The sequence below is a fragment of the Ambystoma mexicanum genome, chromosome 5q, assembly GCF_040938575.1.
Source record: "Ambystoma mexicanum isolate Mex_15411 chromosome 5q, UKY_AmexF1_1, whole genome shotgun sequence".
Lineage (NCBI taxonomy): Eukaryota > Metazoa > Chordata > Amphibia > Caudata > Ambystomatidae > Ambystoma > Ambystoma mexicanum.
Window position 1 is genome coordinate 816,737,502 of NC_090933.1, and position 15,097 is coordinate 816,752,598.

A 15,097-nucleotide genomic window follows, 5' to 3' on the forward strand; every position below is an offset into this window, starting at 1 on the left:
TAGAAAGTGATTTATGGCCCACAGCCATAAAAGTACAAATGACCAGGGAGATGGAGGTCCATTCACACCTCTAAGTGAGGTAGCACACTTATTCAAGCAGGCTGCCTACAACTATTTTTTCAAATCTAAAATCACAATTTTGGTTTCTGTAATTTAAAGTATGTTTATTTTTGTGGGAATGTAGTGGTTTTTCACACCATTCTTAATAAAAATGGTTAACTATATTAAACTATAAATGACAGGTAAAGCTGATTGAACACAGATTTCTGCAGATGGTGGGTCATCTGACTGGGGCCCTTACACATTACATTAAAAGTATATATTCTGCTGCATTAACTACTTGAGTTAAGTGAAAAGATAAGGTTGGTAGTAACAAAAATTTAATTCTGGAGGGGAGAGTGTAGTAAAATCAAAAAGTGATAAATGCAAGGCTTTGAATGAAACATTACCACTACTGTTGCTCTGTGCAAAATTCCATGCCATAATTCTGTAGTATGTCTGTGTGATTAGAGAAGGGGGGAAGCCATTAGCAAATGACTTTTGGAGCTGCCACCAAATTAGTAATTAAGGGAATACAGAACAAGTTGTGTGAAAGTTCTCAATTATTGCAATGCTGGAGCTTGTAGGCTTCCATTCCAGATGGGAAAAATAAAGCTACAGTCATAGGGGATCATTTTCCAGGTCAAGCAGAGTGGAAGAAGTGGCGCTGATCGATGTAGCTCCACTTTTTATGAGCTGCAGGATTTTGTATGATTTGACATGTGAAGTTGGACAGCAAATCAGACTTAACAAGGTCCCCTGCCAAATCCGATTGGTATTCCACCAGCATGTATTTTTACTTTGGTGGAAAACCAATAGATTCCTTTGGAACCTGCCTGACATTTACACCTGTAAAAAGCAGGCAGAGTCCAAAGGAATCCATTGTGGATGGCTCTCACAATCATTAATTGTGGAAGTGATTTATACTTTTCCAGGCGCAATATGGTACAGTAAAGAGCAAAGGCGATGTTCGCCTCTGTTTTACTCTTTACTTTTCCAGCACTTGGTGGAAACAATTAACATTAATGAATGGCCTCTTTTCCAAAACTGTACAAACAGGAGAATTCTGCTCTGTGCAATTTAGGATTCCCTTAATCTTTTTATCAACATGTTTCTACAATGATGAATACATTGTCAAGTTGGTTTATCATGTGACTTGTGGATGTCTAAAGTAATCTGTATACAATTTAGTATTATTTAAGGTATTCAAAGCCAAACTTCAACATATATTTGTACCAACTTGAGCTCAGAAGATGTGTGATCCTGCGCATATTTTTTTATTTAACTATGCCTTGCCTGTTAAAATTAGCTGCCCCTAGAAGTGATTCAGTTCGCATTATAAGCTATTCCAAAAAGCCTCACTCATGGTTTAATAGATGGGCAGCACAGGGATTAGGACACAAACACATCTAACTTTGAAAATATCTGGGCCACATATATTGAAGACAATTGTGTCATTTAATACAAATCAAAGTAAACACATCAAACAAAGAGTCATCATGGACAATTGCATATTATAACCAGTATGTAAACAGTATGTACCAGACAATGATGTACAGGGGCACACCCAACCAGGAGCGATACCAGGAGGCAGCAAAGCCCTCAACCAGCACAGTTTGCCTCCTGATGCAGCCCTTGCAGCCCTAGAACTCCTTTGCACTCTCAACTCAATTAAAATGTGCTGCAAAAATCCAACAAAAAAATTACATTGTGTGTTTAAAATGTAATTTTGGACATGAACCATTGATGGGAGACATTCAGAATGGGACTACTGTAGGGGTTCAGTTCGAAAGGAGGGGCAGGGAGGTTGAGGAATGGGTGGGTGGATGGAGGATTGTATGCGTGTGTATGTTTTGGGGGATTTGTTGTGCTCGGAATATTGTTAAGATCAACAAGACTACATGTATTGATTGGACATGGTATGTTCTGTTCTTGAAATATAAAGAAGTTTGAAAAAAAGATAATTTTGTAGGAAACAAAATATCCCATTCCTTGCTTCAGTATTCTGGGTGGGGAGGTCTGTCTTTCACAACAAGATGGGGGGACCACAAGCATCTCCTCCGGACCCTGCTGGGAGTAGCCACAGAGCTCAGCAAGGTATTGTTGGGCGGACACCATCTGAGATGGTACAAAGACTGGGGTCCCCACTGCTCAGCCCTCTCAGAGGAGGAGGAGGAGGCATCGCCCTCAATTCTCCCAAGCCAGTCCAGGAAATGCATGCTGGGTGTTGGTGTGAATAGGTGGGAGGGGAGGTAAACCGGAAAGTTGGTTAGGGCAGCTGAAGGAAGGTGACTGGACGGTGAAAGGTGAGGGAGGATCAGATATAACAGAAAGGGGAGAGCAGATGTGAAGGGAAGATATGTAGATTGATGTTGCAACACTATTTTCGTTGCTTCTCTTTTTCTATGTACAGTTTATTTTTATAGAGGGGTGTAAATGTATTTTTTCAGATCTGGCAAGACATTTTTTGCTGGATCACAGATCTGGGAATTCTGGATCAATGCCAGCACTTTCTTTAGGGTATTCCTAGACCCACACCCAATGGAATGTGGACCCCCCTGATCAAAACCCTGGCCCATCCTGATAAACATCCCTGGACCCGGGTCTGGTTCACAAAATACATACATAAGAAATACAGTTGTCAAATCGACAGCCACCAGCCTGCTCGCATGTGGGAATGAAAAATCAGACTAACTTTGGCATATTCCAAACATTCAGCCTACAGAAACCGAGGGCCTAATTCACAGAAGCGTTTCATAATGGCAAACCCCCATTGGAAAACTCACTGTGAATAAGGGCCCGAGTCTTGTGAATTAAGAATGTGTCTTATGGAATATGCTGGCTCTGACCATGACTGTTGAAGTAAGAGGTCAGAAGACAACAGAAAACCTAGCTCTTTAGAAATTGTTTGCAAACTGATCACTTATTGGCCAATTAAGGAAGCTGTTTGAGCTATTACTGCAGTTGGCAGCTTTGGACCTATAGAAAATGAAATGGTTCGCCTGATATTTTTGTCTTAATTGTCTCCCTTCTCCAGGCTTACCTGGAAGCATTTTACGACTTCTGCAAATCTCAAGGAGGGACAACAGAGGATATCATGTGCCCTATACTTAAGGTAGGTGGCCCTTGACTTTCTTCATCATTTGAAATAATGTTTGAAATTGAAAGGATTTTTTTTTGCTATATAATCACAGACGCATATTTATTTCCCAATAAAGCAGATGGTGGGATGACTTTGATAATGTTTTCATATTTAGATTATTTGAGGTAATCACTGGTTATTTACTGTGGAGACATCCCCAGTGAAGCCCTGCGTGTCAAGAGTTTGCCCAATAGCAGGAAATCTCCCTCACTGATGCATGATTTTGTGGCACCCATGTCAACCATAAAAATAAAGTGCTTGTTCCCTAACTCTGCACCCACCAAGGGTTCCTCATCAGGGTGGACGGTCATAGATATAATTGGCACGCAACCGCTCTCTGTGGACTGTCCTAATCCGGGTATGTGTTTTTCCCCAGGAACGTGAAATGTTTGTTTCCCATCATGCACACCCCTCGGTTTGGCACTATGGTGCCATTCGGCACTTCGTTGGGTGTGCGCATGTTCCCATTTCTGTGCTGTGGCAAAGTTTGTTGTGGGTGCTGGTGTTGTTGAGCTTGCGCCCCCTTTTGCTTTGTGTATTTCATGGGGTATGGAGGTCATCCTCAGAGTCGGCATCTGTTGTGTTTTCTGGGGTGGTCGATGATAGTTATTGTACATATTATATCCGAGCCCTGGCCTGCTCCTACACTCTCTCGAAAAATGTCCCCTCTTGCCACAATTCCAACACTGTGAGGAATCCATACCCGTCCCTCTTGGTCCCATGTTTCCAAATCCCCCTCTGCCACCTCTAAATCTGCCCTTCCCGCGCTGCTGACCTCCTTGCTGTCACTCCTGGGAGGGGTACTGCGGTCCACCTCCCCACTGCCCTTGTCCTCCTTCTGGCCAAAGTGCTGCTATTTGGACATCTCTGGGCGCTTGCATGCTCTATGTCATCTCCGTCTGTGCAGGTGTGTCCCCTCTACAACTATCTTAGCCAACTTTCTCTGTACCAATGTTGCCTCATTTGCCTGCAGCTGCTGTGCCGTTTCCTTTTCGCGTTCTTTATTTGTTTGCAATGGTGTATTATTATAGTCTGAATTTATTTATTTTTATTTATTTATTTTTACAGCCCCAAGAGGGGTTTACCAAAGGCAGTGCATTTACTTGTGAAGAGCTTAGTTACAGTGGAATATTAGTACAAACAAGTTAGCAGTTACATATCATACATTATACACTTTCTTAGAGGTGTGATTTATGGCCAGAAGGGTGTAGTGAGAGATGATCAAGCGAGGATCCATGTTTTTACAGCTTTTCGGAATGCTAGATGAGAGTTTTCAGCTCAGACGGTTCAGAATTTCTGCCTACCCTTTTGCGTCAATGTCCACAATCTTATCCAGTGCCTTCTGCACTTCCTTTGGTAAACCCCTCTTGATGACAAGGTAAAAGAGAGGAACTGATCGGTCCCACTGGTCCCCCCGTCTCCAACCTGCACATCTCCTGAACCCTAATAATGTAATCCTCATCGCCCATAGTGTATTGCATAATCGACTGTTGGTCCTGTGTATGGGGGTACGTGCACCGAGGTTCGTCCCACACCTCCGCTCTGATGTAGTTGAATGGTGCGCCATCAAGCTCATCACCGTCTAACCTCACTCCTGTGTATCAAGCTTTAATCCGCACATCTCCAGTCTGATCTCCCACTATTGCCACCAACACACTTTTCATGTTTCCCACGGCAAGGGGCACGGCCACCGTTTGTTTTTCAAATGCGTATATCCATCCACTTCCCCGCCTCAGCTGTTAAAGGCGGGAGTGCTTTAAACAAATAGGTATTATCCATCTGTACCCTGGGCACATACTGTGCCCTACCCACACCCTTCTGGCACTTGTCTTTTTCTTCACTACTGCCATCTGGATAAACCTCCTTACCCCCTCATTCCACAAGGTGGGTAACACTCAAGGTGTTATTTCCAGTGCTGGTTGTGCATCCTCATTACCTTTGTCCTGAAACTCATCTACGGTCCTCCGCCCATCTTCTCTTGGATTCCTATCTAGACCTCTATCAGATGTTACAGTCCCGTACCCTGTGCTGCTTGCTCACCCTTCTTCTTCTTCACAATATGTACATCCTTTATTGCTGTACTATCCAGTCTGAACAAAATGTCCCCCGCCCTCCACTCATCTAGCCCGCTTGCCTAGCTCTGTGCAGCCTGCAGCCGCGCTAGCTCTGCTTGCGCCAATTCTAGTGCTCCTTCTAATTCCCGCTACCCTGTGCACACCTGTTGCGGAGCAGTTACTGGAGTGTGTATATGTGGGGGCAGAGGGTTCGTGGCTGTGGCAGACACATAGGTTTGGATAGTATACCCTGTTGCTGTTGGAATGCCAATGGATATATCCCCTTGTACTCTGTCTGTGCTACACCCCCTTCTGCTTGTTTGTCCCGTTTGTGAGTACTCCGTGCCCCTCCCTCATCAGTGTCTTCCACGTCCTCAATCATCTTCCATAGGTCTAAGATTTCCTTTCTGTTCTGCAGCTGTTTGCCCCTGTATTTCGTGCTAAAATGTTGTCATATGCTCCAGAATTCCCTTATTATGGGTGCCCTACTCTGGCCATGAGTGGGGCATCTTCCCTCTTGTTTCTGCCACCCACTGCTTATAGTATTTCCAAATGTTTTTGGGCAAGGCTTTATACATGTACTCTAAGGGGGTCTCCACTACCATTGCAGCGATGTGTGCACTCTAAAGCGTCCTACGCATCTAATCCCATGCTGCGCACGCTGCAGATGTCATAAACCAAAAATAAATTTGCCGTTCCCCCTGCCCATCAGCCCAGATTACTTTCCCTCCCCTCTCCCTCACACGCACCCACTCTTACACACCACATACTAAAAACAGCCTGCTATTTTAACAACGCCCCTTACACAAAAAAGTCACAAAACAATAAGCTAAAATAACAACCACTACTGTATCCGAGCCCACTAATTATTCAGGGCTCCTATTCATGTCCTTTTCCTATGTTATACACTATTACTGGTACCACTTTCTCCTCTCACTCAGAGAGGTTTCCTACACTCTTGTTTTTCTTTCTGTGATGACCTCCTTAAACAATCAATAACAGTAAAAGCAGAAAATCATACCCACACCATGCAAACATCCTCGTCCTTCACTTACCTGCAAACCACACTCTTCTCCATATACCATTTCCCTACCTGTTATCACTTGCACTGGTATACTCAGATATGCGTGTTCACCCAAACTCCCCTATCACGGGGTTCCAACAACGGTCTGCACTCTCCCGGGAGTCGCGGCCCACTTCAAAGTGCAGACAGGACTTCTGTGAAAACATCTCCTGTACACCTCTGGGAATGATGCTTATGGGGGCTGGTTGCTGCAGGTGGGCGCAGCCCCTTCGGATAAGCGGCCTGGAATCCTCAGTCTGTGAGGGGGTTGCTGGGATCACATTGTGGTCACAAAATTAAGGCACGCCCCTGCACGCTCACACCAGAACAAATACAACCCACTAGGGAAAAAGGCCAAATGCACTGCTTGCAAGGATAACAAGTATTTATTTCTATAAAATAGAAGTGCATCAACAAAGAATTCTGTTGCCGCCAAACATTCTGGACACCATAGGGATGTGTGGCACAGTATAAGCACAAATGACGTCACTGATGAGATGATTACATATAGTACAATTCTACAATACGGATTGGAGGAGCCCTACTTCATATGGGATGACATGCCATTTGTCCGTCTTCATCTGTCCATCTCCGTTCTCATGGGCACTGCTGGGCTCGTCATCCGTGGTGAAGCTGACCTAAAAATTAATTATCTACTTGCAATAACAATGTTATTTTATCATTGCAACAATGCACCTGGCAGATACAGGGAGGAGCCCGCTGGGAGTGCCGAGGTCACACTAACTCACATGCTTCACTCGCTCCCAGACAGATCAGCAACTCCCAAGGTCCTCCATCTGAGATTTAGGCTATAAGTTGATGGCACCCTGGACCTTGCTGCACAAATCACATGGCCCATTTTTGAAGGCGTGATAGCCTTGCCTTGTGATCTTAGTGATTGATGGAGTGGAGTAAATGTTTTATGGTCACTGGTCTGGGTTTGAATGGTGCTGTGGCATGCAGGGGTCTCAGGATGAAAGCATTGCAAAGCTGTATTTCTCATGTTGGGATCGTTGGGGTACAGAGGGCCTTGCTATCTATTCTGTTGTATGGTACTGCCAAGAGGCACTCTGCTCCCTTCTCCTGACCTTGCAAGGCATATTCTTCCCAGGGGCCTGTAACTTCTTGGACAATGGAGGGTTTTATGGATCTCTGAAACCTGGCCAGGGTGGGGTTGGTGTCTGCGCTCATGCAAGGGATCTAATACTAACACACATAATGCTGTTCGCTGCTCCTGGGCCTAAATACTAAGATGGCTGCTGTTCGCCAAGATGGTGTCATATAGCTTGTAATACATGCAGTAAGGTGATTGCACATCCTCCTCCGCTGCAGCCCCCTTCCCCCTGGATGTGCTTTCTTAGCGTTTATTTCCCATTCAGTATTGCCTAATGGGATGGGAAGACTCTCTTTCCTTCCAAACACAAGTGATAGCTAAATAGTATCCCACACACAATTATACCAATCGAGACCCATGAGGTTTCACCTACAGATATTATTGGATGTTTTGACGATTAAACTCTGAGTGCTAGTTTCCTTGGCAATCCTGGCTCTGAATGCTGACAGGCCTTCATGTTGTTGAACATGGGGTACACATTCATGATGTTGAACCAAATGAAATCAGACCAGGGGAACTAGGAATGGGTCACATTGCGGCACAGGGAAATAAATACACAGGTTAACGGAAACGGATTCACATCAAGCACTTTGTCACTCGAAAGGGGCATGAGGCAAGGAAGCGCCTTCTACATGCTCCTGTTCGACTTCGCACTAGAGGCACTGATGGAATGAATTGGGAAAGTCCCAGTACTGAAAGGATTTCAGTAGATCTGAGGAGACAAGAACTAGTTGTCCTTCTGGTCAGATGATGTGTTTAATCTACTTAGGAGAGTCATAGTGGTTGGAGGCCGGCCAAATGGGCTTGGTGGAAGTTATAAGAGACACTCAACTCTAAACATGACCATGTCACAAAATCTGATACTGACCAGAAGAAGTACAAGCTTGTAAATTCCATGCCAAACTCGTACAATAGGTTGGCTCATGTGGCCAGAAGAAGAACAAGCTTGTAAATTCCATGCCGAATTCGTACCATACGTTGGTTCATTAGGGTTTGCGCCAAAAAGGTATAGCTTTATCTCTATATTAGTAGCATGAGCAGGCAATGCTATTCTATAGATATAAGTGAGCGGTGGAAGTCTCTAAACCACAGTAATATGTTGCTAATAGGTGTAATTAAACACATATCACTACGAAACCCCCTAAAAACCCACCCTTTTAAGGTAATCATGCAGATAATACAGCATGGATGAAAATAAACCGTGCACTCTGTGTATTACAATACAAGAAGGCAAGAATGTATACAACAATATAAATCACAAAAGGTTATGTAAAATGTCACTCATAAGGTAGGGAAAGCGGTCCTATCTGATATCTAGAGCCTACAATGAAGGTCAGGGAGTCAGGGTACTAAGAAAAGCCATGTAAGGGGCCTGTAGTCAACACAAATAATACATCAATCTCACCTCAATGACGCTTTTCTATCATTCGAGTTGTGGCTCGAAGCAGTGATTTGGCATGTGGGGTTTAAGCACTGCAACACAGACTGGTGAATGGGATGGCTCAATGGTGATTGAATGCAGCAGGAAATGAGGGCTATTGGCATGGCTAGATGAACATCACGAGGAAAAGAAGAAGCAAGAAATGTAGTCCACATCTGATGATGCAGGAAGATGGCTTAAAGGGTCTCGATCTACAAAGGACACCCTCGAATAGGCATCTTGATTGGGTTCCTCACTGGCTAGAGAAAGTGATGCAGTGGGATGGTTTCCACGAAATGGTCAAATGCATGAAGCATCAGCTTCTCGAAGACAGTTGCACGCTTGCTCAACTGTCTTGAATCGCAAATTATAAAAATATAACAGCTATGGCAAGCTGGTTGCCTCTTATGCTCTTCCCAATCCCTGGAAGATTGCCGACGACAGGTGCAGGACACTGTTCCCCTAAGGTTAAGATGGATATCCAGGATGCTGGTCTTCTAACTGCAACCACGCTTCTGGCTCTTCCAGCAGGTAGCATCCATACACTTCAGAGAATGTTGAGGAAACTGTCATTGAAGCTCTTATGCAACCCTACCTCCTCTCTATAAAGTGGGACTTTGAACTAATCCACAGCTCCAACAAGCGTTTGCCAGAGTGATGGGTAACCATGACATATATAGCAGAATGCAAGCAGGGGATTGGTGCATTTGGAAGCCCTCCGCTAGGAGCCAATCATTTCCATCTTTTGCTGTCATATCCAGATACCCGAGTCTTCAGGAAATCATGTGAAGTAGGAGGATGGGAGGCAAACAGTACCCATGATGATATGGCGATTCCATTCTGTACTACCTGCTCCTCCGTCTGTTTTAAGACACCCCATCTCGTGTCCTATCCCCTGCTAGCATGCTTCCTATGGATTTACATTGTTTAGCCATTCCTATGAACCCAGCTCTCTGCATAGGGTGAGGAGTTACTTTTTCACTTGGATCTACAAAGGGTTTCCTAGTTGTAATTGAGCCATGTGCTTATCAGTCTAAGAAGGGGGAAATACATTCACAATACGCTTGTTTCATTTTATTATTCAATGAGCAGGAGGCATGTTCAGATTAGAACTGATTGAGGATGAGTATGTGAGAGTAACTGGTTTGATCACCCCCTTGTTGTTAGCAGCCAGGGCATGTCTTGTCATCAAATGGAAAGCTGAGGTAACCCCAAATAAGAGAGATTGGGTGAATGTTGCAACTAGCATCTATGTGATGGAAAAGATTACAGCAGGTCTACTTGCGAGATTTACCCAGTGTGACACCCTATGGCAGGGTTTTGTAGACCAACACATACCCAGTCACTAGACCACAAAGCGGCACTGAACAATGAACTAAAGCACTACGGCACAGGTAACGAAACGACAACAGCTTCTAAAGAAACAAGCACAAGCACAAAATATCGAGCCACTGAGACCCCTATGACAAACACTTTGTACACTCTGTTGTTACCGCCCATTAATTCACTCGATGGACACAAATCTGTTTAACAATGCCTAATTCTATTGCAGAGGCAGATCAAAAAATATGACCGTTTCACCGAAATCACTTTATTAGGAGTCTGGGGGGAGGGAAGGGAAAAACAATGTTCTTAAGTTATGTTGAAAATTATATTCCAGATGTGAACAAATACTTCATTTGATGTTGTTGTACAAGACGTTCTTCTGTTTGTCCGCATTACGATGCTGGGTGTATGTATTACTCCAAAAACCAATAAAATCAAATTTGAAAAAAAAATAAATGAGCGGGAGGCAAAATATGCAGGCAATATTTAGCACAACATATTCGAGATTAGCTGTTACTTTAAAGTATCTTCATACTGACGCACCCATTTATCTCAGCCTCCAATTTGGAGGCTGCTTGGATTCTGCCACCAGGTGTGAGAGCCATGTGAAAATACCAATGTAAGTTTGCATGAAGCTGCATTTATTCATATACAGTTACATGTCTGCTCGGACAAATTTAGGTTATAGACTTTAGTTTACAAAGTGAGCGATGCCAAAATACATATGGACGATTTTAACGTTTTTCTCCTTTGTGCCAAATTAGCTGTTGACGCGAAACTAAGCATGTAAAGCTGCTAAACAGTTTCCGTGTGTGCACATTCCAAGTAGCATGATACTTTTGTATTAGAAATCTGGCTAATTTACATTTCCGCTGCTAGTGTGTGTGTAGAATGTGCACAGCACAAGTACACATGTATCCACCTCATGATTGACCGTGATTATGGGTCATGCTCGCAAAGCCTCGGCTGATAGTACTTTTTACCAATAGAGCATATGTGGAAAGTATATGAGGTTAGATGAGCATGCTTTCCTGCAGAGAAGCCACCTTCACTTTATATAGCACAAATGAAACTGCTCAAGACAGTACACCGCCACATAGAGCCTTCGGTCTCATTCATAAATGAGTACTTTTCAGATTAAATTGGAACAAACTTCTGCAATGCCAACTGAGAATAGGAGTCGGCCCCCTTAGTTAGGCATTTAGTGGTAGTATACGAAAAGGACAAAGTTATGGAACTGAAATTAGACCCGATGCTGGCCAAGTCAACTTTGGGGAGGATGTCAGATATTAAAACAGTGTTTCACTCTCACTGTAAGAGAAGTGGGGCCTGTTCAAGGTGATGTCCAAACAAAAGTTTATACAAGTCATCCAAACTGCTTAATATGAAAATACTGAAAGAAAATCTTACATGAACTACTCAGCCTCACAGCTGCTGGTCATCAACAGCTGGATGCATTTCCTTGATAGGGAACATTACGTAATGTTGTGAAGAGGGGAGTATGGGAATTGTTTTGCCCACAGTTAAACTGAAGAGTGTCAGGAGAAATGCTGGAACCCAAGCTGTACATTGTCACCATATTGAAGTAAGCAACCAATGCTTATGGTGAGAGGGTAGATTAATGAATGAAGCGCATTTACGGGTAGCCTGAGCACTGAAAAAGAACTTTAACACATTAGAGAGATGGAATCTGATCCGCATCTCCAGGCTCTGGGGTATGACTAGACATCATGAAATGGTTTGAAGACCTTCAGAAATCTTTTCGTCTCAACAACCAGCAATTCTGTAAATGGCTTCAAATGAAAAATTCCCCAGCAGATACAGTGGATGCGCAAAATTCCTGAAGGGACTCTACTTTAGAAGAATATCACCTAAGAATTTATAAAAGCAAAGCCATCTTCATTTCATATGGTGTACAAACAGCACTTACACCAGCCTAATTAAGACCACTGAAAGGTCAATATAAAACCGTCATAGGATAGTTTGAAGAGACAAAGGGCCTGTGTAATGGAATTATCTGCGCAGTAAATAGGGACTTTGCGCGCCAACCTGCATGCAAAATCCTGCTTGTTGATTCATGGAATCGACTGTGCAGCACTTTTTCGTAGTTTGCAGGGACTTCCTGCAGACTTGGCACGTCTCTGCGGGCAGCCGAGAGCCTTGTGCAAGACACCATGCAGAGCATGAGTGTGACTTGCTCAGAGGGCAGGGAAGGTGCGGAACTCGGAAAGTGAGGAACAAGGGAAATTGTGGGCGTTCCGAGGGACAGCCGGCAGACAGTCCATTGCGCGCCCACTATTGCACGGAATGATACGTATTTATGGAATCCACTGCGCCACCTGTCGGTGAGGAAATGGCCACGCAAAGCCATCATACTATCCGTCACCCAAAGGCAGGCATACATACACTTGAGCATAGGATTCACTGTGCAGAGGTAAGATCGGAGTTCAGATTTAGGGGTACATGTACGCAGCCGTGGTTCTGATCTAACTTAGGGCTGTGCGTATACAGTGAAGCGGGGTGCAGGAACGGTTTATGGGGGGTTCGCACGCAGATTACCCATGGTACGAAGTATCGTATGCATGTTGTCGGGGTGCCGGTAACAGTTAAGGGGAACCCCCGCGCAGGGTCCCCGAGATGCAGGCCTGCTTGTGGAGGACCCAGGCACTGTTTGAAGGGTGCATCTATTTGCGCCCCAGGGAGCACACAAAGGTGGCTGTTCTGGCTGTTTTTGCATTGCGTGGGGGGTGTGTCGGGTGTGTTCCCGCCACGACTTGCGTAAACGGTTACTTTTCACAAACAATTGTATTAATTCGCAGAGGGAGTATTTTTTCTGCACGCAGGCTCGCACAGTGTCGTTCTCGGTGCTCAGCCCTTGTGGGATAAATGCGCACTTTTACATGAATCGGGCACATAATGAAGAGAAGCTGTGATATGCCCAAAAGGGTTAGCCATCAGTGCCAAATGCTCAGTTTGGCACATCTCGGGTACCTAAACAGAATATATTGCACCAAATCTAGATTTCTTAAAATGTTGAAGTTTGAAACGTACAAACTGTATTAAATCTGAAATTGGATAAAAGACTATGGTGACGATGGACATAATATGGGATTGATGATTGTGACAGATTTCCTTCTGCTAGGGGGAATGTCGGAAATTTGTTTGCAATTGTATAAGCTCTAGTAAATGGAATCTGCCATGAAAATTTGATTTGCTAAACAGTCTCAGGCAGCACTTTGTGTTTTAAAAACAGGTGTTGCTAAGTTTGTACCTAGATGGTTAGGAAGCATTGGCAGTGCCTCCAAGTCTTTGCTCAGAATAAACTCTGAAAAGTGCACCTTGAAGCATGCTGTATTGGTACCCTTAAATGGCGCTTGTTACTGGACACGACAAGTTGATAACAGTGATATACAAAGAACTAAGCAATGTATACAAATACTAAATTCTATGAAAAAGATATGTAAGTATGAGCAGCCATCCCTGGAGCACATCAATGGCACAGCCTTCTCGCTTAATTTGATATTGTTATTGCTACTATGCAATCACCGCCCATTGAGCAAGAAATTTAACAAAAGAAAACTAGAAAAGTCGACTTGAATAAAGTTCGGGAAAGCACTGTGTGCATGGATAAGTTGAAATAGGAACGTTGGGCCCTATTCAAAAAGATTTGCACTGGAAAGAATATTAAATTGGGTTTTAAGTCCAGCCTCTAAGCACAAGACTGGGAATTGAACCCATGCTGCTCAGTGCTGTCTTGCTCCCAAGACGAGATCTTAGCGATCCTCCCCCTGGAGCAAAGGAACAGATACCTGAGAGCATCGTCCCTGCTATCTTATACCTGATTCACACGCTTAAAACTCCACGACAGCTGAAGAGGCCTGGTGCATCTTCAATGTGCTCAAGGGCATTTACAGGTTTGCTTCAATTTCTGGCTGAATGATTCAGGATATCATGGAGCATCCGGAAGCTGGTGGGAAAAGGCAATACAAGGGACCTTGCTGGGGCCATCAGCCCAGCATCACCCCTCCTTCCCCCATTGGCCAGAAATGCTAGTGAACGAATATTTTCTCACGCAGTTTCTTTGCTTCCATGAAATATGTACGAATCTCATTTTTCTATCTACAAATGTTTTCCATAGATTTATTATGTGGGCAAAGTGTGTGTGTTTCATCATTTAGGATGTAGGACATTGCCATTGCCCATTATAGGTGCCCCCCAGTGCCTGCCCGAGGCATAGGCAGCCTGTGCGTTTGCCCAGGGCACCCAGGTCACGGGGGCCCTGCAGACACCAGTGCCTGGATCAACTATTCCATGTAATATTGTTTTAAAGAGTGTCTGTGCAGCTTCCACGTATGAAGCTCACTTTTCTGTTTGCCCAAGTGAGACCACAGTGTAACCTCCCTGCAGCAGCCCACCAGGCGCTATGGGCCCCATAATTACTGCTTATCACTTTCTTTCTTATAGCAGAGCATTTGAAGCGGAGGCTATTTACAAATGATGGCGCATTAAGAGACCATTGTTTTAGACAATATTTTCTTAACGTTTCAGTGTTAAGAATTGCAAAGGGATATTTATATTCCTGGGAGCACACACAAACCACAAGTTAGCTGCTTAAGTCTACACCCTCGTCCAGGTCAATTAAAATATATGACACAACAGTTTGAAACTAATTACATTATTTTCAGATGTTCATATTTAACACACCAAAAAGCGTTTTTTTTTTGTAGAATGTTATTTTTTCATCACATGATATATGAGCCTGCATTTGTCAAACACTAAAACACAAACAGATAACCTTTTCACACATGGCCTTTTGTTATGAGTCTTCAAATCTCAAAAGTACATTTTCAAAACCGAAAGGCAATTTTTTGCCTTCTGCTGAATTTCATTCTGTTATTTGTAGTCTCCCATTCAAAATGGGGGAATAATGACACAAGTG

At 43.8% G+C, this 15,097-nt stretch overlaps 1 protein-coding gene across 1 annotated transcript in view; it reads left to right on the plus strand.

Moving 5' to 3' along the window:
• ATP6V0D2 (ATPase H+ transporting V0 subunit d2) overlaps nucleotides 1-15,097 on the plus strand; it is a 269,016-nt gene that overhangs the window by 184,619 nt on the left and 69,300 nt on the right. The window contains exon 5 of the mRNA XM_069621300.1: nucleotides 3,077-3,154. Coding sequence (XP_069477401.1) covers nucleotides 3,077-3,154 — 78 coding nt within the window. The remainder of the gene's footprint in view (nucleotides 1-3,076; nucleotides 3,155-15,097) is intronic.